At 51.6% G+C, this 20091-nt stretch overlaps 6 protein-coding genes and 1 non-coding gene across 7 annotated transcripts; all 7 read right to left on the bottom strand.

The window, feature by feature from the left end:
* Positions 1 to 2993: 2993 nt before the first annotated feature.
* Positions 2994 to 4361, bottom strand: G6M90_00g093020 (uncharacterized protein; the record flags this gene model as incomplete). The annotated part of the gene is made up of 1 exon (XM_014686460.1): positions 2994 to 4361. One exon carries the CDS (start codon positions 4359 to 4361, stop codon positions 2994 to 2996), a length of 1368 nt encoding a protein of 455 aa, XP_014541946.1.
* Positions 4362 to 5109: 748 nt separating this feature from the next.
* G6M90_00g093010 (uncharacterized protein) lies at positions 5110 to 6735 on the bottom strand (the record flags this gene model as incomplete). The annotated part of the gene is made up of 6 exons (XM_014686459.1): positions 5110 to 5371; positions 5427 to 5647; positions 5705 to 5784; positions 5834 to 6345; positions 6396 to 6624; positions 6678 to 6735. 6 exons carry the CDS (start codon positions 6733 to 6735, stop codon positions 5110 to 5112), a joined length of 1362 nt encoding a protein of 453 aa, XP_014541945.1.
* Positions 6736 to 7091: 356 nt separating this feature from the next.
* G6M90_00g093000 (uncharacterized protein) lies at positions 7092 to 8983 on the bottom strand (the record flags this gene model as incomplete). Its single annotated transcript, XM_014686458.1, has 2 exons — positions 7092 to 8633; positions 8687 to 8983. 2 exons carry the CDS (start codon positions 8981 to 8983, stop codon positions 7092 to 7094), a joined length of 1839 nt encoding a protein of 612 aa, XP_014541944.1.
* A 2704-nt stretch (positions 8984 to 11687) lies between these two features.
* G6M90_00g092990 (uncharacterized protein) lies at positions 11688 to 12362 on the bottom strand (the record flags this gene model as incomplete). The annotated part of the gene is made up of 1 exon (XM_014686457.1): positions 11688 to 12362. The coding sequence occupies one exon, from the start codon at positions 12360 to 12362 to the stop codon at positions 11688 to 11690; it is 675 nt and encodes a 224-aa protein (XP_014541943.1).
* Positions 12363 to 12633: 271 nt separating this feature from the next.
* G6M90_tRNA00000100 lies at positions 12634 to 12705 on the bottom strand. Its single transcript has one exon. It is a non-coding gene; the product is annotated as a tRNA-Glu (tRNA).
* Positions 12706 to 13557: 852 nt separating this feature from the next.
* Positions 13558 to 14417, bottom strand: MEP1 (Extracellular metalloprotease 1; the record flags this gene model as incomplete). Its single annotated transcript, XM_014686456.1, has 2 exons — positions 13558 to 14106; positions 14163 to 14417. 2 exons carry the CDS (start codon positions 14415 to 14417, stop codon positions 13558 to 13560), a joined length of 804 nt encoding a protein of 267 aa, XP_014541942.1.
* A 3536-nt stretch (positions 14418 to 17953) lies between these two features.
* RNTR (Ribonuclease Trv) lies at positions 17954 to 19465 on the bottom strand (the record flags this gene model as incomplete). The annotated part of the gene is made up of 3 exons (XM_014686455.2): positions 17954 to 18213; positions 18633 to 19199; positions 19255 to 19465. 3 exons carry the CDS (start codon positions 19463 to 19465, stop codon positions 17954 to 17956), a joined length of 1038 nt encoding a protein of 345 aa, XP_014541941.2.
* Positions 19466 to 20091: the final 626 nt, after the last annotated feature.

The following is a 20091-nucleotide window of genomic DNA, read 5'->3' as shown; positions in this document are numbered from 1 at the left end:
AATGTAATAGTCAGGTGCAACGAAATGTGTGGCGGGACAGCAAGTGTCTATCTGACTAGTAATACTAAAAGCCCCCGACGCTTATCTTCAATCCTAGGATACTATACAATAATTACAAACCACAAAAGTAGCGTGGCATATTGAAACCCTCGGTCAACTAGTAGATATCATCTGTAGATACTATCTTTTCAATACGCCTGACGGGTACCCTGTTGTCCACCGGGGGGGCGTTCGACTGCTGAATATCTTCCCGTAACTGGTGCCAGAGTAGATAAAACCCAGCCAAAGATGAGAGGCATCCAAACCCACCAGCTATTTGCGTAAAAATTGAACTCGTATCTACAAAACCATCTGCCCGAGCAAAAGACGACACGCTGCTAAAAACATACACCATCTCTAATGAGCCGTACAGGATAATACTAGGAAAATTCCTATACAGCAAGTCAGCAGTTGGTCTTTTAGTATATTGCAGACTATACTTTACGTCGACCAAGATGCAACGAAGAAGAATAGATTCACAATGCTCCAGACTATATACGAGTTATTACTTTTTTTGGTTCATGTCCCAAGTTCCACGCACGTCTGGTTACTTACCTAGCTGGTAAATGCCAAGGGCATTGAAAAACTCGGCGGGGTTAGCCTTGTATGATTCGAAAATACCGAAAGAGGGCGTGAGCAGCGCTCCGGACCCAAGGTTGTACAGCCCTGGCCGAGGGAACAGCGAACAAGAAGAGACTTAGCCGTTGCAATACTTGACAAGTCGAGAGGGGGCGCTCGTTACCAAAAGTAGACATGATTGTGTATCCCATCGTGTTGCCCCTCACCATTTCCCACTGCGCCGAGATCAGGAGGCCCAGCCCGCCAAGGAAAGTAATATTCGCTATAAAGACAGATTGGTTGGTGATGCCACGGAAGCCTGTAGCAGATAATGACGAGGCTAGTATTGTCGTTGAGAAGGCGACAAACACCAAGGCACTCTAGAGACACATTAGCAGACTGCCACACGGTCGTCTCGAATGGTGACTTGTACAGGATTTGCAAGCCGTTGGGATGCCATGGTTATCGAATGTAACCATGGCCACGTGTGGAATCAAACAGGAGTAGTTCTGGATCTAGGCTATCCATCCAGGGAAGTAGAGCTTTTTGTAACGTTCAATTGAAGTTGACTGCACGTAGTCGCTGCCTATAATCTTGTAACCTGACTAAAACAGTTGATGTTTTAGTCGGTTGTCTGAGGCGGGACCTTGCCAGACATGCTTGACTCGTCAGCAACGCCGGCCTTGTTTGACGTCCTTGACTCGTTGGCAATGCACTGGAGGTCCTGAATTTCTGAGGGTGTTTTTTGTTGCAAATAGTTGTCGCTTCGCCATCTACTAAGCTGGCTAGGGTGTAGAGTCACTCTGCTCATGCACCCCAAGTGTGCTGGCTGCATACGCTTATTCCAAGCGGCAAGATTATCGCTACATACAGCTGTCGCGTTTTAACCAGTTTCTTTAGTGTTAAACTATCTCTATCTCGATGGTCCTTTTGAAGTCTCAAAGTGTCAACTGGTCCTCTCTGCGCTGCTTCTCCTTCCTTTACGAGACATCCCGCCTCCTTCTCGACGAGTTTCATCCCACAGGCACCTCCTTTGTCTGCAAATGTCACACGGTTGAGCCCCAACAAAGGTTGTTGGACCAACAACGGTTACACAACAACAAAAGACATTACGAAGCCCAAATGAAAGCGAGCGCCGCCCAAGGTCTCTAGAACGTACCGACTTCTTGTATTTATAGAGAGCTTAATCTTGGGTTTCTGTTAGCCTCGTGGACAACCGAGGAGCTTTGATGCCATAGATTCAATTAGTAAAGATTGAATTGAGCCCTCGTTCCAAGTCCAGTTACACTGCCCTTGTCGCGTCGCGGCGGAAGAACTCGATTTTGCTGCAGGATATGAGAAGGCGGAGACGACGTTTAATGCAGAGTAACGTCAGTAAACCTTCAAAATATACGTTGCGTATTCTTGTTGGTGCTAGAAAGGAATCTTGCCGAGCCCTGAACTCTGCAGGAAGATCTGTGCTATCAATGACCGACTTGAATCAATGTTTTGTCGCTGGTTTCATCATCTATGAGACTCCTTTGCTGTCCGTAATACTTCACCGTGACTCCTTCGGGTACATTACACTATTAGGAAAAACAATTTACATGGGATGCCACATGGACAGCTCCTCACTCTTGTTGGGTGAAAAAGGTGATGTTCAGAGGCTGTTGATCATGATGGTTGCTTCCTCTAGGACCCAAATTAAGGCTCGGATTGAGGGTCCCGGCAGGGATCGTCAGGGGGTTCAACAGGGTATACAAGGAGTCGATGTACATGATTTTCAATCGAGATGTTCGTCAATCATGAATGTCGTCAAATCCGTTCAATCAAGGCACCCCAAAGCCTGCCCTACGCACGTTCAAGAAGTTGCATACTCTGACCCTCTTCCCCAAGCGGACTACGGGCCGTGGGCTCATCAGTCAAGACTCAGCTGTCGTCTGAATAAGTTCTGTAACTACGACGTGTCTCCTGCCAGTCCATGACTGACTCATTGACTCGCCTCCGGCCAAATAGTCCCACAATAGAGCCAGCAAGCCCTGCATTCTCGGGATGCGCGATGATGAATCTGTGAGCTCGAGTATAGCCAATTCGATCAATATTGACATGACACATGGTGTCATGACGTCCGGTATAAATTGACAAACATGGAGCATTTCGTGTACGCATTAGCAGGATCCAAAAGCGCCCTGCATCGGTGAAACCGAATGTCTTCTGAAACGTGTCACCGGGCCAAACCTGTAGTCACCACAAACTATGAGCATCAACGTGGCGAGGATCACTTGAATGCCTGCTTTGAGAAGTCGGCATGTGTGGGTTCTTTAGCATAAGTTTGAGGTAAAGCAGCCACATGTTCCACGTGCAAAACAAAAGAAAATACAAAATTGAGTCCCAGGTTCGACACACAAGCCAAGTTGCTATGCAGCCGACATCCTCTTGGGGTCAAAGTACACCAGTATTTCCTCAACTGTCTTTGCTATCATTCGCCCAACCGCCTCAATGCATTGCCAAATCTTGCATGGAATATAACATAGCAGCGAAACTATACCTGCGACGCAACCCCAAAGACACAGCCCCAGAAGGCCGAAAACGGCCCCCATAAAGCCGTACATGACGTCGCCGAATGATTTGACAAATGACCACAGAAGAGTTGGAAACCCGACAAAGACAGCTTGCAAAACGGAGCAGAAGCCGTTCCACACATCTCTGGGAGTCATTTGCCTGAACCAAGAGAGCACTGCTGCAACCACAGTGTGGAAGAACGAAGCCGTCCTCTTGACAACATGGACGACCCAGTGGCCAGCTTTGCCCAGGGTATCACCAACCCAGTTGGCACATATCCTGACGCCCGAGGGCACGGCTCGGATCAAGCGCCAAATGCCAAAGGCAACAGACTTGGCCAAGCGAGGTATTTTCCTCACGCCCCTAGCTATACCTCCCCCAGCAGCAGCGAGCCTCGAAGGCAACCTTTCGACCTGCGACTTGGCCCAGTTGGCGAACTCACGCCGCCGCTTCCACGCTGATTTGAGCGCCTTGGCTGCAGCCTGTGCGGCTCCCTTGGGGACTTGCCAGACAAAAAACACGACAAACGTCCCAATCTTGTCGAGGGCGGTCCTTATGCGGTCCATTTCCTCCCGATGCGCAAAGCGCCATCTCTTCCACGCGCCACCACGTCTCTTTGGCAGATAGTCAACGATTTCGCGGTATCCATTGGCGGCAGCCAGTCGAAGGGCGAGGGCGCCATCGGGGGCGATCAAGGAGTCGTCGGCGTGGAATTCTTCCATCAATATCTTGACAATGGCAAGGCTGCCTGTCTCTGCCGCCAGTTGCAGGGCCGTTCTATCCAGAGTGTCCCAGTTGATGGCTATTTTGCCGTATTCGTCGACCGTGGCGCCGCGTGAAAGCAGCCTTCGAACCATGCTGCTGTCGCGGACGCGCACCGCAGCCAGCAGGGGAGTCTCCCCCGATCTGCTCGTCGTGTTGGGCGAAACGAGGCCCGTGGCGATGAGGCGCTCAACCTTGTCACCAAGACCCCGCTGTATAGCGTCGAAAAATGACCAAACGGTGTCAGCTTGGGCCTGATGGCGCTCTGGCCCATGGCGATGCTCCTCATTTGGCCGTTCGGAGGTGTTGTAAGCGGGCGGGCTCGCTGGTGCATACGAGACGGGCGAGTCGACGTCGGAGACGCGGTTGATGCCAGGGCGCAAGCTTCCCTCATCTGTGGCCGAATATATCGGTAACGTCGGATCCCCCTGTTCCTCTCCTTGTTCAGCTAGGAAACTCATCGATGAGAAAGAGAGAGTTGTGGGTGAAGTCGACCGGTGCTCTCCGCTGAATGCGTCCCCCTCAGCCCCCCTCTTATTGCTGGAGGAACGGAATTCTTGGCCTTTGTTGGGACAAATGACAAAGGTCCCGTGGTTTCACTGGTTGGTGAGCGCTCGGGCAGGGGCTGAATCAATATTCAGGCCCTGTTGACACCCAACGCCGTGCCCGGTGACATCAAACGCCACCGGCGCAATGCCTCGGATTGTCCGCTTGCATCAAAGAGTCCGCCGTACGCAGCCTCATCAATCGGAGCATTCTGGACGCTTCTTCAAAGCTTCTGTTCCTGGTGGTGGGTGTGACTAGAGCTTGGACCATAACCGCTCACTCAATGGCAAAAGTGCCGTCGCCCGTCTTGAAACGCGGCACGACATGGCAAATGGAATCCGGTATGCCAAAATGACGAGTCTTATTTTCACGATTAATTATATATGAAACGAGCAAGAATATCCAGAATTCGGGGTCTATTGCATGCAGCCTGCCGCATGCTCCCCAGGGCGCCATGTAAAGAGCCGTGGCTATTTATAGACAACCATGACCCAGATCTGCTTTCTTGCACCAGGGTGGGAGACTGATATTCCCAGAGACGCTATATAGAGGAACCGCATCTCTTCCCGGAAGCCCAAACCCAGGTCCTTTCAAATCGAGACAAATCCGCAGGCAGGTAACATTTTGACTGTCCAGTACTACTACCATTACCCCATCCTGGCATCACTCGTTCCCCCCATCTTCATCAGAACCATGACTTGAAGCTTTTTCCTGGGTTCCAAAATGTCGGATAACGAGCCAAGCTGGCACAATGGATACAGCCCACAGCGCAAAGTTGGCATATACGCCACCAACTTGGGCGATTATGGTAATGGATGACAAGCCATAGCTGACGGCTTGCCAAGCCGATTCCGTCCCTCGAAGAAGCGCCGCATAGCGAACAACCTCGCTATTATCTCCGGAAATATTCTGAATGATAAAGTACCTAACAATGTCAGCGAGGCCCTCGAATACATGCGCAGTCATGGTTGTCCACTTACAGAAAGAGGTAGTTTAGTTGGAAGCCGAGAGTAAGAAAGACAAAGACCAAGAATGCAGCCGCGAATCCTGGGCTGGACCAGTCGTACGTCGGCTGCGTATATCGGAACTTGGTGACTAGAACCGTTGCCCACGTCCACCACGCTCCCTGCAGTATGACAATGAGCCAAAACGATGATCTTGCTCGTGTCTTGTGCGGAATCGAGGTACGATCAAGCCAGGACTGCGGTTGAAAATCCGTCAGCAGTGTCACAGTGGTACTATTTGCGAGTCATCTCACCCCGAGTACGTTTCCGCCAATGACGGCTATAATCCCGGATAGAAATGACCCCAACGCCCTCGCCCGGACCGAGAACCAGACTAGCAAACGTCAGCCACGAGTTCCATCCCGCTCAAGTTGGCAACTCACGAGACAGGTAAGTAAAGAAGACGGCCTCTGCAAACACAGCCTGGCCAATGAATAGCACTATTAGGAGAAACTGCTTGCTGAAAAACAGCTTGGTCGTGCGGAGTATTTCCCTCCCGGGGTTGTCGAGAATGGACAGGTCGACCTGTTTCCCATCCTTGCGCTCTACCTGATGGGGCTGGTTGAGCAGCAAGGCCACGAGGGGACCCGAAGCCTGCAGCGCAATAAAGACCAAGAAGACGGTATACGAGACCTTCCCAGCCTCGTCCTTGTCCGCGTTGAGCCCCAGGTTGATGGCGCCGCCGAGAACCTGCCCGGCAAGCCGATACGTCAGCCAGTAGCCCAGGGCCTTGCCCTGATTCCACGGCTCGGGATAGGCAATGGCGATGGCGGCCTCGGCCATCCAGAACACGCCGGCGGAGATGCCGCAGAGCGCGGCGCCCAGGATGACGAGCCACTCTGTGCCGAATCTGTTGTTTGTGTAAAGCCCGGCTGCGTAGGGGGCGTATCCGAGCCTGGGGTTGTGAGTTTCAGAGTACCCTTTGACGTGCTTGGCTTGACTTACGTTCCGAATATCAGGGCGCCCTTGATTCCAATGTAGTGAACGAGCGCGCTCGATACCCAGCACGAGACAACCATGGGGCAGAATGTCAGTGCGTTGGCCGTGTTGACCAGGTACGGCTTTTGCGCGCCGCCGCCGCCGAGGGAGTTCATGGCACCCCATATTCCTGGCGCCGCGAAGTTACACAGACCGAGAATGGTCATGTTGTAAAAGGTGGACCGGTACCATCTGACTGCAGACTGTTAGATGACGCTGGCTGGCCTGTCCCGGCAGCAATACACGTACCCTTTTGCTGGCGTTGAACTGCCGCTGCTTCGGGTTCGGGCTTCGTCGTGGAGGACATGTTGTGTTGATGTGCCTCGGGGGGTTTGCGTAGTTTACCACGCAATGTTTGAATAAAGACAATCCATACAAGCAAGTGTCCGTCTTAAATATGCCACACTGAGATTTGTATGCTTATCTGACGGAGGTTGAAGTGGATAACGTGTACAGTGTCGCCAGCACCCAAGACAATCACGTCATCATCCTGGATGAGGGTTCAACGTTGACTTACACGCCGCCAAGTACATTGGCTTGATTGGCATTGCTCCGACGTCGGTAGGAGAACCAGACGCCGTCGCAAATCACGAATCCCGCATTTCGCACATCATCCACTGTCAATCCATGTCGTTGAAAAGCTAGTGTATTTTCACGCAGCTACTATGGTAAATCCCACCAGCTTTCATGCAGCTCTCTCAAGTCCATATCCGCAGGGCTCTTCAGATACGACGTCATGTCCGACCCCGGGTCCAGCTCCTTTCGCGTCTTGCCATTTCCAAAGTACCAGAGAAACCGATTCCCAGCGCCGCCGAGATACTCATACTCAAAGTCCTCCCACCTCGGCTCTCGCCGAACCAGACTCAAGTGAGCGGCGCTGCCAGGCCAAACGCCGTGGATTCGAGACCCGGCCCGGCCGCCGTTATACCACGAGCTGCAGTTGTCGGACAGCACCGTGTCGGCAAAGAAGGCGTCGCAATACTGGACAAAGTCGTCGGCCGCTGCGCCCGACGCGCCCACCGCCTTGATGCCTTCCCTCGACACCTTGCGCAGAATCTTGGCAAAGTAGGCGAGCTGCGTCTCCACGGAATGCGGCACCGTCCCCGAGGGTCCCGTGCCGTGCGGGCCATGCAGGAACAGCAGGTTGGGGAAGCCGGGCGTCGCCACGCCCAAGTACGTGTAGGGGAACCCGTAGACACCGTCTTGCCTCCATAGCTCGGCGAGCGTCTTGCCGTGGGCGGTGATGGACAAGGCCGGAACCAGGTCCGACCTCGATCCGGTGGCGCAAATCACCGCATCCACAGCCCGGTGCTTTCCGTCTTCTGTTTCTATGCCCGACGCGGTGAAGCGCCGGATTTTCGTCTGGATGTAGTCTACATTCTCTTGGACAATGGCCTCCAGGTAGCCCGGCCCGGGTGTAAGTCGACGGCAGTTCGGCGAAAAGTCGGGCACCAGCTGGTCCGCGAGCTCCGGTTTCCCAGCAAGCCGCCGCTTCATGACGCTGGTAAAGTTCGCCTTGAGCTCGGCGTTTTCAGCTGTCCCGCGGAAGAAGGAGTCGAACCGTCGCCAGTACTTGTCCTCGAGCGCCTTCCGGAAGTCGAGGTATGCCTCGTCGTCTTGGAAACCCCCCTGCTCGTCCTGCGAGATGGGCTGCGCGTCGAGGGTTCTCTCGTCGCCCGCCCAGCTCGTCGCTATCCACGTCTTGCTCCTCGCGTAGTGGTCGAGGCGGGCGACCTTTTTCTGCAGATTGGCCACGACTTGGATCCCGCTTGCGCCGTTGCCAATCACGGCCACCGTTTTGCCGGCCGGATCAAACGTGGCATCCCAGTTGGAAGCGTGTCGCAGGGTGCCCTTGTACTCGGACATGCCCGGATACTCGGGCAGCTTCCAGTCGTTGAAGCGCCCGACTGCTGCGATGACAAAGTCGTACTCTACCGTTGATGCGCTCCCCGACTTGGTTTCCGTCACGCGAAGCGACCACTTGCCCGCGTCGGCGTCCCATCTCGCAGCGTCAACGCGGTGGCCAAACTTGGCGTACTTGTACACATTGTACTTGCGGGCGACGGACTGCCAGTAGTCTCGTATCTCGTGGCCCGGCGCGAACTTGTCGGACCAGTCTTTCTTGGGGGCAAATGTAGATTGATACACGTGCGAGGGGATATCACAGCGCACGCCGGGATAGATGTTCTCCAACCATGTGCCGCCCTATTTGCATGTTAGCCGTGTATGATATTGCAACCACGCAAAAGCCAACTCACAAAGTCGTTATTCTTTTCGATAATTGTCAACTCAATCCCGGGGACCTTGGCCGGCAGGAGAATCCCTGCAAGGATGCCGGCCAAACCTCCGCCTATGACGGCAACTTGGAGTGGGCGTGGTTCATCAATGAATCTATCGATTAGTGAAACCTTGGGCAGCTCATACGATAGCTCAGGTGGGCCGCTTGAGCCATGAACGTCTTGCTGGAGTGTACGCCCCTTGATAAATGGCGTCCCGCCATTCTGGTGGCGTTGCGTATGGCCCTGGGGCGGCGGTTCCTCAGTCGCAGCAGTCATTTGTTTCCTTGGATGTTGATGAACAAGAAAGCGACCGACTGCCTCCAGGGCGCTGAATACTTATGCCCTGCTAGACCTTTCCACTCAATGCGCGGGCTGGCCGTCACGTTGGCGCTGGCGGAGCACGTAACGACACCCCAGGATCGCATCATCCAGCTAGTCGATTGTCCATCCAGGGAACAAGGCCCTTTCCAGTACTGGTCGGGCATTGTACCGGACAGCCACTAATTGTCCCTGTGGAACTCAATTGGAAGGGACCTTGTCTTGGGGCGCGGCCAATTACGCGCGCACGCCTAGGTCTCTGTTACTCACCGTCATGGCGGGTAGCCAAGTGGTGACGTACTTGACCATGAGAGACTTGTTGTCGTGTTGACGCGAATCAGCGCAACGTGACGCGCAAGTAAATCTCGATATGTAGCATCAGGTAGAAACCTATCCAAGTGAACGACTCGTTTGGCGAATGCACAGGAATAGTATCTTTAGTCGTCCTCGTCAATGGTCTGTGAGGCGGATGGTGGGACGGCGACTATCTGTTCTTGCTCATCTCGGCAAATGACGTTTCTGGAATAATGGGGAGCGCTCTCAATGGCAATGGCTTAGATTCTATCGTCCTAGCCGTGAGGATTCACATCACTCCAACCATTACATTCTACCTGGAAGCTGCCGCCAGCATGACGCCGCGAGAGTGCATCAGGATATGTCGCCGGTTTGTACACGTCGAAGCCCGTGCATCCTGCAGCGTGGTCTTTCTCCCGTCCGGCAAAAATTTGTGCAGCAACTGGAGGATGTCTTGATAGTATTTACAGGGCTTACACCAAAGTCTTCATCAGAGACGCAAGGTCCAGATAGCACAATATTCCTAGACTGATGCCGTATAGACATTGACGAAGAGGAGACGATGATGGGTACAGTCATCACAAATATTGCAACATAATTTGTATTGGCTTCTATGGCTTCAGGGCCCAGGCATCTGATTCTGAAGCCATGACTATCACATTGCCTTGACAAGAATCACTTGAAACATAATCGGTTTAAAAGGCGTAGAAAAGATGCATCATGGCGAATATCTACGTCGTGTGGCCGTGATAAACCAAGTAAGCGGATTGGCTCGTTTGACCCAGAGTTTTCAATCCGATGGCGGAACAAATAGTAGGTAGCCCCGATTCAAACAGGACTTGTGAGAAGAGGAGTTCAAACAGTTTCCATAGTCGCCTTGTCATGTTTCTCCATCGCCTAGCCTCTGGGCTGTAAAACTAGCATTTACAGGGCTCTTCATTCCAGACTCTCATTGTAGCTGATGGGACACTTTTGGCAATCTTGCCGACTCCCTGGGGCTCGAATGCAAGTAAAGCTCAGCAACAAGCAAGTACATGGAGCCAAAGCCAACCACACACCCAGGCCAAATGGCATGGTCAACGCTGTGGTAGACTCGTCCATTCTGTGTGCAGTCTTGTCGACCTTTATAAGAAATGCCTGTTTCAGTTTATTTCCAGGGTAGCAGTCCTCACAGATGGGGTATACTACAACACTGCGCTTTGGTTTCGTGCAAAAATGTAGTCGACACCATGGCAAGTCCGGGCAGTGTAATACGCCCGGCCTCCACGGCCAACGACTTGGGTAAATGGACGCAGCCAGAAAGGGCATGATGACTATTGAGCTCGCCTAAAACGTAATGTTAGCTTGTTCTTGAAATAGGAGGGAGTGGTACACATTTTTGCTCTTGTGTAATGGCATACCGCTACCCCGGTGCTGCTCGATCCGCAACCTCTTGATATTATAATACGCAACAGCTTGGCCGACGATGAAAATAAAGGAGCAATTTCAGGGGCGGTATGGAGTGATAAGAAAACCCCAAAGTCATAATGAACAATGATAAAGACTCTGATGGTAGCGGCGATGGAAAGCAGAAGGGTCATGTATCCGGCGATGCAGTGCAAGAGCAGCGCCTTGTACCCAACGATGGGAAGAAATTGCAAGACAACCATTATGATTGCCGGCAATGCGGCACCGAGATGAAATGGCAATCCGGCTTTTAGTAGTCTGTGCGAGTGGTAATAGCATTTCTCGGAAAGCGCATGTCCAACCGAGACTTTGGGTTGCAAGAGATGCCATTGATGTCGAGGTACATGAGGCGCGACAGGGAAATGCCAATAGTGCCAGGCGCCTACTAAGATCAGCGACAAGGCAAAGTTATGGGGTTCAGAAAAGCCTAGATGAATATATGCGCGCCTGCTTTTGGCAATAAATTTGTCGGCGGGAGGTCTGTAGGGAGCCGTTGGGATGCATGTCATCAGACAAAGTTGGTTTACGTCGGATCGCGGAGGAATTGAAGGAAATCCACGGACATTTGGCGTGAATTTATATTTCTTGTACATGATCCAAACATGCAGAGAATAGTAAAAACCTCATCTTGATTTCATATACAGCCTCTATGCGAGCCCATTGATTGCGTGTCCAGTTCGTGTCCATGTCATCTCACTTGATTGCTTTCCATTCCTTTCCCACTTGGCATGCCAGAAGCGCGCAGAATGAATCCTGAAGAGACTTAGGGCGACATGATGCGAAATACATATGTCCGGTCTTTGGAGTACGTTGAAACTAGTTGGTGCGCTATTCTAGGCAATGCGCCGAATGTAAAACTGACTCTAATCGACATGGCTTAACCAAGCCTATATCGTTCCAATCGATTCCCTCCGTCTATCACTCAGCTCGTCTCACTGTCCACGTCCTTCTGCCACAACAAAGAGACCTCCTTTCCTCCACGCTTGCCCGCAGGAAGACTTTCCAGGCCCAGAGACTTGAAGCCGAGACGGCGGGGGATGGCACCGCTTCGATGGTTGCGCTCATCGTGCCTGATCTGCACGTGCTCGGCGCCCACTGCAAAGGCTGTACGAGTCAGAAGCGACGCGGCGCGAGTTGCGAGTCCGCGACCAGTGGCTTCCTTCGCAAGCCAGTAGCCGACCTCGAGGGTATTGGGTGCCTTGGTAGCCGGTGTCATCAGCCCAAACGAGCCGCTGATGCGGCCATCAACTATGATGGCAAAGTCGTACGACTCTCCGTTGTCCCATGCTTTGGATGTGAAGTCGAGGAATTGCTGTGCTTTGGTGAGATCGTATCCGTCGGCAGCCCACGGCATCCACCGCGCCAGCTCGACGGCCGAGCTGCTCGCGGCCGCGTGTAGATCGGCCGCATCAGAGAGCTTCCATCTTCTCAAAACCAAGTCGCCTTCAACAAGACGTTCTGGCGGTGCACGGATGGTCCTTGGTGACGTGGCATGTTCGTGTTGGTGGCTGAGTGCTGGTTGTGATGCGGCACCTTGGCCCTCTGCAGGACTGGTGGGATCCGCAAGATTCTTTGTTTCGACATGGAGTGATGGCATTGTTTCCTCGGCTGCTGGGACGCCAAGTATAGCATGAGGTTTGCTGCCCAGCTACCTACCTGATGTAAAGACCGTCGACACTTGACGGTGCCATGTTGGCCAGTCTACCGAGTAGCAATGTCAATATGAGTCACCCATGTGAAATCGCCAAATCAGGAAAGCAGGAAGAATCAATTGTTTGCGAAGTGGCCGCTTGGTTCCACATTTCTCTTGCTATGCTGGTTGACAGTATAATGGATTTATGCGAGCTCGTTGGCCATCTACAGTACTATCCGGTATGGTGTAGTGGCTAACATCGCTCGCTCTCACCGAGCAGCCCAGGGTTCGATTCCCTGTACCGGAGAACTTCAGTATGGCTTATATTTTTGCTCGTTGGATGTGATTGATCTTTCCGTCTCGTTTATCTGATGACTTTATTTTTATTTATTTTTATTGCCCAGCGACACGTGAGGAGCCAGATGTCCCAGGAGCATTTTTCACGAACCTGGGCGGTGATAATGATACAGGGAGTACTCCCATGCAGGAAACATCATGCAATAGCAATAACTTGGAAAATCAGGAAACCACTCCAAGATGACGCTATTGCGAGGCGATATTGTCGTGAGTCCAGCCCGTAGACTTTGTAAATATATGTCATGTGAGACGAATAGATTTTTCCTCGTTGTCATTTTTCCCTTTTGGCATTCCTTCGATCCAGTCGTACCTCTGCCGTAATGTCTCGAAACCTCAAACTGCGGACCCGCTTTCAATTGTGGACTTGGAATAAAAAGGTTCGAATTCAGGGATAATCAACAAGGGTATCAAACCTCCTTGGTTTCTAAGAGAGAGAAAGAGACGAGCGACCACTATATATACATGAAGAGAACGTCTGTGTAACCAGCAGGTCCTTTGTCGGCGAAGTCCCTTTGTTGAGCTTCAAGAAGCGTTGAACCGTTCACAGACAAGACGCCTAGCACGTCTGGTAGGGTCAATGGGGCCACATGTTCCAATGCATATCGTCACACCAGTTGACTGCCGGAGCCGAGACCCGGACTTGGGACTCACTAATAACGAGCTGCGATTTGGCGGCGTACATTTGCAAAATACCTCATGCGGGACGCCTGCTGAGGAGTAAAGGAATTGGAGTAGGGTCTGGTCTAACATTAGTCAAAAGTCAGAGATTTTGTTGCCATCCAGTTGTGGCACACGACCAAACTCACGAGTAGTCCATAAAATTGTACATATTGCTTCGTTGCCAGCCGCGACAGGCCCAAACCATTGGCCTAGTGTTGTAATGTGACGGTTGTTCTTGTGGATACGTATCGCCGACATCATCACCAGGAGAGCATATCCGCTCGCCCCAATTCCCCCACTCAAAGGTATGATATAAGCCAAGATAGTGACCAACCTCGTGGGTAGCGATGTGGTTCTGCTTTACCCAACCGTCGACCCCAGGGACACTCTGAGCAATCACCGTGCACCCATCGCGAATGAATTCCACGAACTGAAGTTGGCGAGGGATGGGATAGTAGCAAATTCCATAGGTTCTTGAGCCACCGGCTGCTCCCCCAGGAATGGATGCAACGAAATACATGTTCAAGTCTGCATATCCGCCCTTGCGCAAGTTCTCTTTCATAGCAAACTCGTCGTAACCATAAGCCCACCTAGGGTGCCGTGTTTTGTCTACATCAGCAAGGGTAAAGGAAATTCCGACATTTCTGTAATGCTGGTTCATAATTTGTATTTGACTTGCGATCAAATGCTCCTAAATGCAATTTTAGTCTCCCGCGCTGCTCGATTCGAAGCAAACTTGAATTTTACCTGTACATAGCCGCGATTGCCTCTTGTATGATCGTATACGACATGCGCGTAAACCTGGATGTTGAAGTTTTCCTGTTGCCGGCGTGTGAGGGACGAGTTGGAGGCCTCGAGTCGTAGTTTGCGGGAAATTTCCACAAACTCTTCGCTTGGAACCTGCTCTTGGCACGGCGGCGCTGCCTCTTGACGCACATGGATTGCGCTTGCATTGACGGCATTTGCCATGAGCATGGCAACCAAAAAGGTGAGCAAAGACATTGCAGAATGCATAATACCAGCCAGTCACCAAAGGACTGGATAAGTTGAAAAGGAGTGACGGAAGCGAATGAATGGGTGCATCACGACTGAAATTTACAGACAAGGCTCTCACATTTATAGCATATGCCAGAGTGTTTATCGTCCTGCGAGTATCTCGGCCTACCGCGTCAGGCGTCGACTGACCCGTTAGTTTGGACCAAGGATCAATGTCACTTGCCATGGCCGAAGGACTACTCCCTGCCAGGGCCATGTTTCATATAACTGTTGTAAAGGAATAGTATTATTATGGATGCCAGCATAAGGTAATCTTGAGATTTCCCGCTCATCTTGCAAATTATTATCCAACAAAGGGTCTTCCAAGAAAGCCACGTTGACCTGTGCTGCGAGATCCACCGCGATGCAGTTCCGCGGGCCTAGATGAAACAACAGTCTCTTTAACTGCGGAATGACTCGGGGAGACTCGCTTATCGAGGAAAGTTATATGGCAGAGGAGTCTCTGCGAGCCATCCCGCAGCTAAGGAGTTAATGTGGGACATTGCTCCTCAGATAGATTGCAATATGAAACCTATTAAATTGGCAATGCAAACGCCGCCTTATATGCGACTAAAGAGAACGTGGACCGTTTAAGCATAGCATTAAAGTAAACTGCCAACGTAAGGACTGACCTAAGTTTGCAATTAGCCTCACCAAGTCGCCGGCTTTTCTTCTTTTCTTTGCCCTTTTTATTATACACACTAGTCTAGTATATTCGCTATATATCTCGAGACTATCACACGGCGTACTTTGCCATAGTATGGCCTGATGAATTACTGTAGCATTAGTGCGATCCATCTTTATAAACTTTATAGTAAGTGGGGCTGGGAGGGCCAATTATGCAACTCTGTGTGTAATTCATGGCTACCATGGTTGTGACTTATAACTGCATAGCTTAGCCCCAGAGTGTTGGCCCTGGGCCGTTTCGGAATATACTAGTTACCGCGACTTGTCCAGCTAAACCCGCACATCCTCCGCTTTACTACCAATATTTTTAATGCTGCTTCAGCTTATATCGCCAAAAACAAAGGGTAATTGGCAAGGGAAGACGGGCGTGGCACGTTGGCGCGACCCTTCATTCTCCTAGCCTCTCACAATGGCTGGAGCATAATTGCGGCCCAAGACACAAAACGCCTTATTAGATGCACACTATAGCTGGACTGGATGAAAGCCCGGTGTCTTGTCCATGAATCCTTCCACGGAATGGATTCCGACAATCCCTGGCGAGACGCCCGCTCGTAGCTGCGGAAAGGGGCAAAGGGGCCAACGTCAGGTCCCTCTGGACAGGTCCGCGGATCCAAACGGCAAATACGCGGATCATGGGTAACCCCTATTGTCGCGGGCGCCAGAACATGGTTACAAGAGCGTGGCCGGGACATAATATTCAATGTTGCTTCAAGACTGAGCCGCTGCCAACCGTATCGATGCTTTTTTGGCAGAACGGCGCTGTAGCAGCAGAACTAGGATACGAGGGCATTTACAGAATAGTATTAGATAGCAACGCCGTAGCCGACTTTGCGGACGATTTTGGGCAAACACCGTTGATCTTTCTCCCGGGCTGCTGAGGTGGCTGTTGCGAAGTCATAATGTTGCTGCTCGGGCGAAACATTGAATGCCAAGGTCGATTCCAAGGACCACCTCGACTGGATGCCGCTCTCGCTCACTTCTATTGGAGGCTATAAAACAGCCGCAAAATTGTTTATTACTTTAATAGTTTGAAAATAGAAATAGTTGCTTTTCAAGACAACTAAGAACGCTTACACAAAGAAATAACTGTAAAAGTCGGGGGCTATAAAGGGATTACTAATGCTCTACTTTTTAATATTAATTACGGTTTGATTGTTTTGCTCTGTAGTTAAATAAAATTACACGCATAATACAAGTATCTTGCAAGCGTAAAATCTAAAACAATATTGGCACCCCTTTTTTATACGTTATACAAAAGCGAATAAATAATTTATCCCGACTAAACCTAGCCATGGTTGCAAAGTCTATATATAGGTATGCTATAATACAAGCTTGCCGCTCATGCAGTCAACTCGAATTTATCTGATTCAAGGAGCTGTGACCGCCCGCACTATTAGTAAAAGGGCGACGAGTTGGCTATAAAAAGACAGTTCACCTCTAACGCCGCTTCGATATTCACCTTGGCTTTCTCAGGGCGATTTTCCTTGATGAATATTCTTGCGTGAAAGAGTCATCATGGCATGTCTTTTGCCGCTTTTCTAGTTTCCTCAATAGTTTCCTTTACATGTAAATTTGCGAAATGTGCCATCACCTCGGCATACGGCTGGTTTTGCGTCAAATCGTACCATGCCTTTGCGTTTCGCTCAAGTCGCTGGAGTGTCTGTTCGATAGGGGAGCTATTTAATCCCAATACAGCACGGAGGTTGGCCAAGAGAAGAGCGAGAGTAGTTGGGACCTTTATTGTAGAAGCTTGTAGGTTTCTTCGCGTTGTATAGAACAAATATAATAATAGTAGGATAATAGGTTGGTCACATGGTAATGCCACTGTGGTCTTTATATAGTCTTGACGTTGCCTAAAGCATCGTTGATTATTGCTCTCGGGCTATTAAACCGCTGCGCCTGTGATCCTTGCGATACCCTAGCCACGTGTTTGTCGGGTCAACTAGTATGACTCTGCTATTCTAGGATATGCTAAAGCGTAAATTAATGAGCAGTTTGTTCTTGGCGCTGCTGCTTGGTATAGAACCTGTGGAGAAACTCTTATTCCCTGGTTGTGGTATATGACCTATTAACCACATAACGCCCAACCCCTTGGATTGGCCGTCGCAATAGCAGAGGACTAGAATGACTATCCCGTGGGAAGACTAGTGATTACACCGCATCACGAAATAGCCTCGAGAGTACACGTGACCTGACTATTGCTCACTGTCGGGTTATCTACACCCTTATTCTATTATTACTTTACAAGGGAATTTGAAAAAATACCCTGAATCCACTAATTGATCGTTCGAAAACAGAGTCAAGATGACCCGGCCAAGTGACTTGTTAGTATGTAAAGGACCACGGACACGTTCTGGCCGCCGCTGGGTGTAATTCGCGTACGTCGCTTAAGTGGGCAAGTAATAGCCAAGTATATAATAGTCCTATAACATTATGTTTCAAGTATATAAAGGCCTTGCCGTGATCCTATAATCCATAATCTGTGTTAGCTAATATAAAATCATGCATTTATCCCACCAGGGCGTGCTAGTTGCCCTACTAGCCACGTAACCGTCCAGGTCCAAGATCCTAATATTAGTAACTTCGGCCTTAATTAATCGTGCCATATCCCTTATTAGGCTTTTTAGTTGAAGTCCTCACCACACCTTAATATAGGGCGTGGCACGTGTACTCCGTACTGCACTTTTATCCAGTCTAGGCGTGGGCCTCGTACAAATAATTAAAAAAATCATCAGTTTTCTAATAAATTCCACTAATTTATCAAGATAATCTATTATAAGTATACGAGTCAAGTGGGCATACGTGCGGCGAAACATTTAAACGCAAGTCATGCTCAAAAGGGATGCCAAGGTGAACTCGTTGGACGAGTAACTCGCCCCCTTTGCCATAGCGTCGCCACAGAAGGCAGACATGAAGAGTCGATCGGTGCAAATACCTTCGAAAGAGGTGCCGATCGTAGATTCGCCGAACGACCGAGGGCGCACTCTGTCCCATGCGGCCGCAGGCGGTTCCACGAAAGTAACGCAGTTACTCCTCGAACGGGGTGCCCAGGCAGACGTCGAGGACGAGAATAGCTCTACGTCGTTAGCCCTTGACGCAGAAGATGGGCATCAGAAGCAATCAGCATGATGCTCCGGGACGCCGTCGGCCCTGATGCCTGAGGGCCACTCATTTTTCACAGACGACAAAACATTCAGCATGTTGATATATATGACGCGAAAGGTTTGATTCCATTCCCAAGCATACGGGGAGTAGCAACTGCGTTTGAATAGCCGAACCGGCGTACCAGCCCGCGCGTGCTCTATCCAAGAAGACAACCCTCCATCGACACCTAACCTTGCATCACCAACGGCAACTACAACCATGGGGATAGTCCCATTCGCCCATGTCCCCTTGCTCCAAAGTAGTAGAATTTTAAACAAATCATATCCCACAAACACCGACAGCCGCCTCATCTCGTCTCCATATGAGACGCCGGCATCGCCTCTCACGCACCATCACTCTTGGGCCTGTACTGCACCGTAGACGGACACTTGCCCTTGGTGCCGTCCGGGGCCGAAGCGACAAACTCGCCGCCCTGCAGCGACCCCCGGACATTGAAGTGGTACCAGACCTCGTTGAGCACCTTGCCCCTGCACCCCAGCGTGACGTCGGCGCCGTGCCGGCTGGACAGCGCGCCCCGGACCCGGTCGAGCGAGTACGTCCTGCTGGACGAGGGCGTGATGCCCGCGTCCTCCAGCCACCGGTACGTCGGCAGCGTCTTGAACAGGTCGACGGTCGTCCTGAAAAAGTCGGCCGCCTCCTGCCTGGCCCTGTAGCCGTCGTAGCACCTGGGCTGGAGGGTGCTGATGCAGGTGCCGTGCTTGGCCCATTCGTGCTCCCAAAAGCTCTCGTCGTCGCCCTTGTAGTCCTTCCAAAACCGCCTCATGTAGGCCAGGGTGTCGGCGGCGCCGTTGCCCGTCAGGATGTCCTCGATGCCCGTGTAGGCGCGGCTGCCGTCGCACTGGGCGGGATACGAGCCGTCGCAGTTGTCGGGCCAGAGGCCGTGGATCGTCCAGGAGTCTGCGCGGCGCCCCGTGTTAGCTTGTCCCCCGGCTATGTGGCCGCGCGACTCTACCTTGTGGCCCGGTGGCCGGGTCGGTGTCCCAGAACTGCGTCTGGAGAAGCTGTCCCGTAGGGATGAAACAGCATGTATTCTCGACGGCCGTCTGGTTGTGGCACGACAATGGCGAGTCGGCCGGGCAGGCCTGGGGCCCTGCGGCAAAGGGGCTTGCCGCGGCGCCCGAGGCGAGGACAAGCAGACGGGCCAAGTTGCGGAGAGAGGCCATTTTGAGAATCCCTTCGAGAAGCCCGTAGACAATGATGCGGCGTGGCTCGTTTGGATACAGACAAACCTCGGTCAAGCCATGGACGGCCGCCGTTGGTTGTTTTTATAGTTTTGCTTTGCTGTCTCCTTTGCCTCATGCCTGTTGGCGATGATTGTGAAAAAGAAGGCAGGCCGGACAGGATTGGACGATTGCGCCGACACCTGACGACGCATAACGACGATCGGTGGGACGAATGGCCCCGAGAGTTTCGCATCGCGCCAAACATGGCCACATGGTGTCTTGGATTGGCTGGGAAGCTCAACGTTTCTGGTAGGTGTCATTGCCCTCGCTTACGGGAGGACATCTGGACCAGGGCGAAATGGTCGGCGCGGGCATCGGTGCCCAAGACGGTCTAGCGGCAGTGTCTTGGGAGTGAGATGCTCGCACCATTGGACTTCAGTGTTGGATAAACTAAGTTATATCGGTGTTGGTGCGAGTAGCGCGGGTTGAGTGCATGTGGTTCGTCCGAGGTGACGGCCATGGCTGCTCATAGGCTCTCACGGCCTGGCGCCGGACGCTCGACTCGAGAACCAATCACGATGGCCATGTAGCCGGGGCCGACCGATGGCAGCGTCGATCATGGATCG

This window comes from Metarhizium brunneum, chromosome 5 (assembly GCF_013426205.1).
Source record: "Metarhizium brunneum chromosome 5, complete sequence".
In the NCBI taxonomy this organism is placed as follows: domain Eukaryota; kingdom Fungi; phylum Ascomycota; class Sordariomycetes; order Hypocreales; family Clavicipitaceae; genus Metarhizium; species Metarhizium brunneum.
This window is presented reverse-complemented; position numbering and strand designations above follow the sequence as displayed.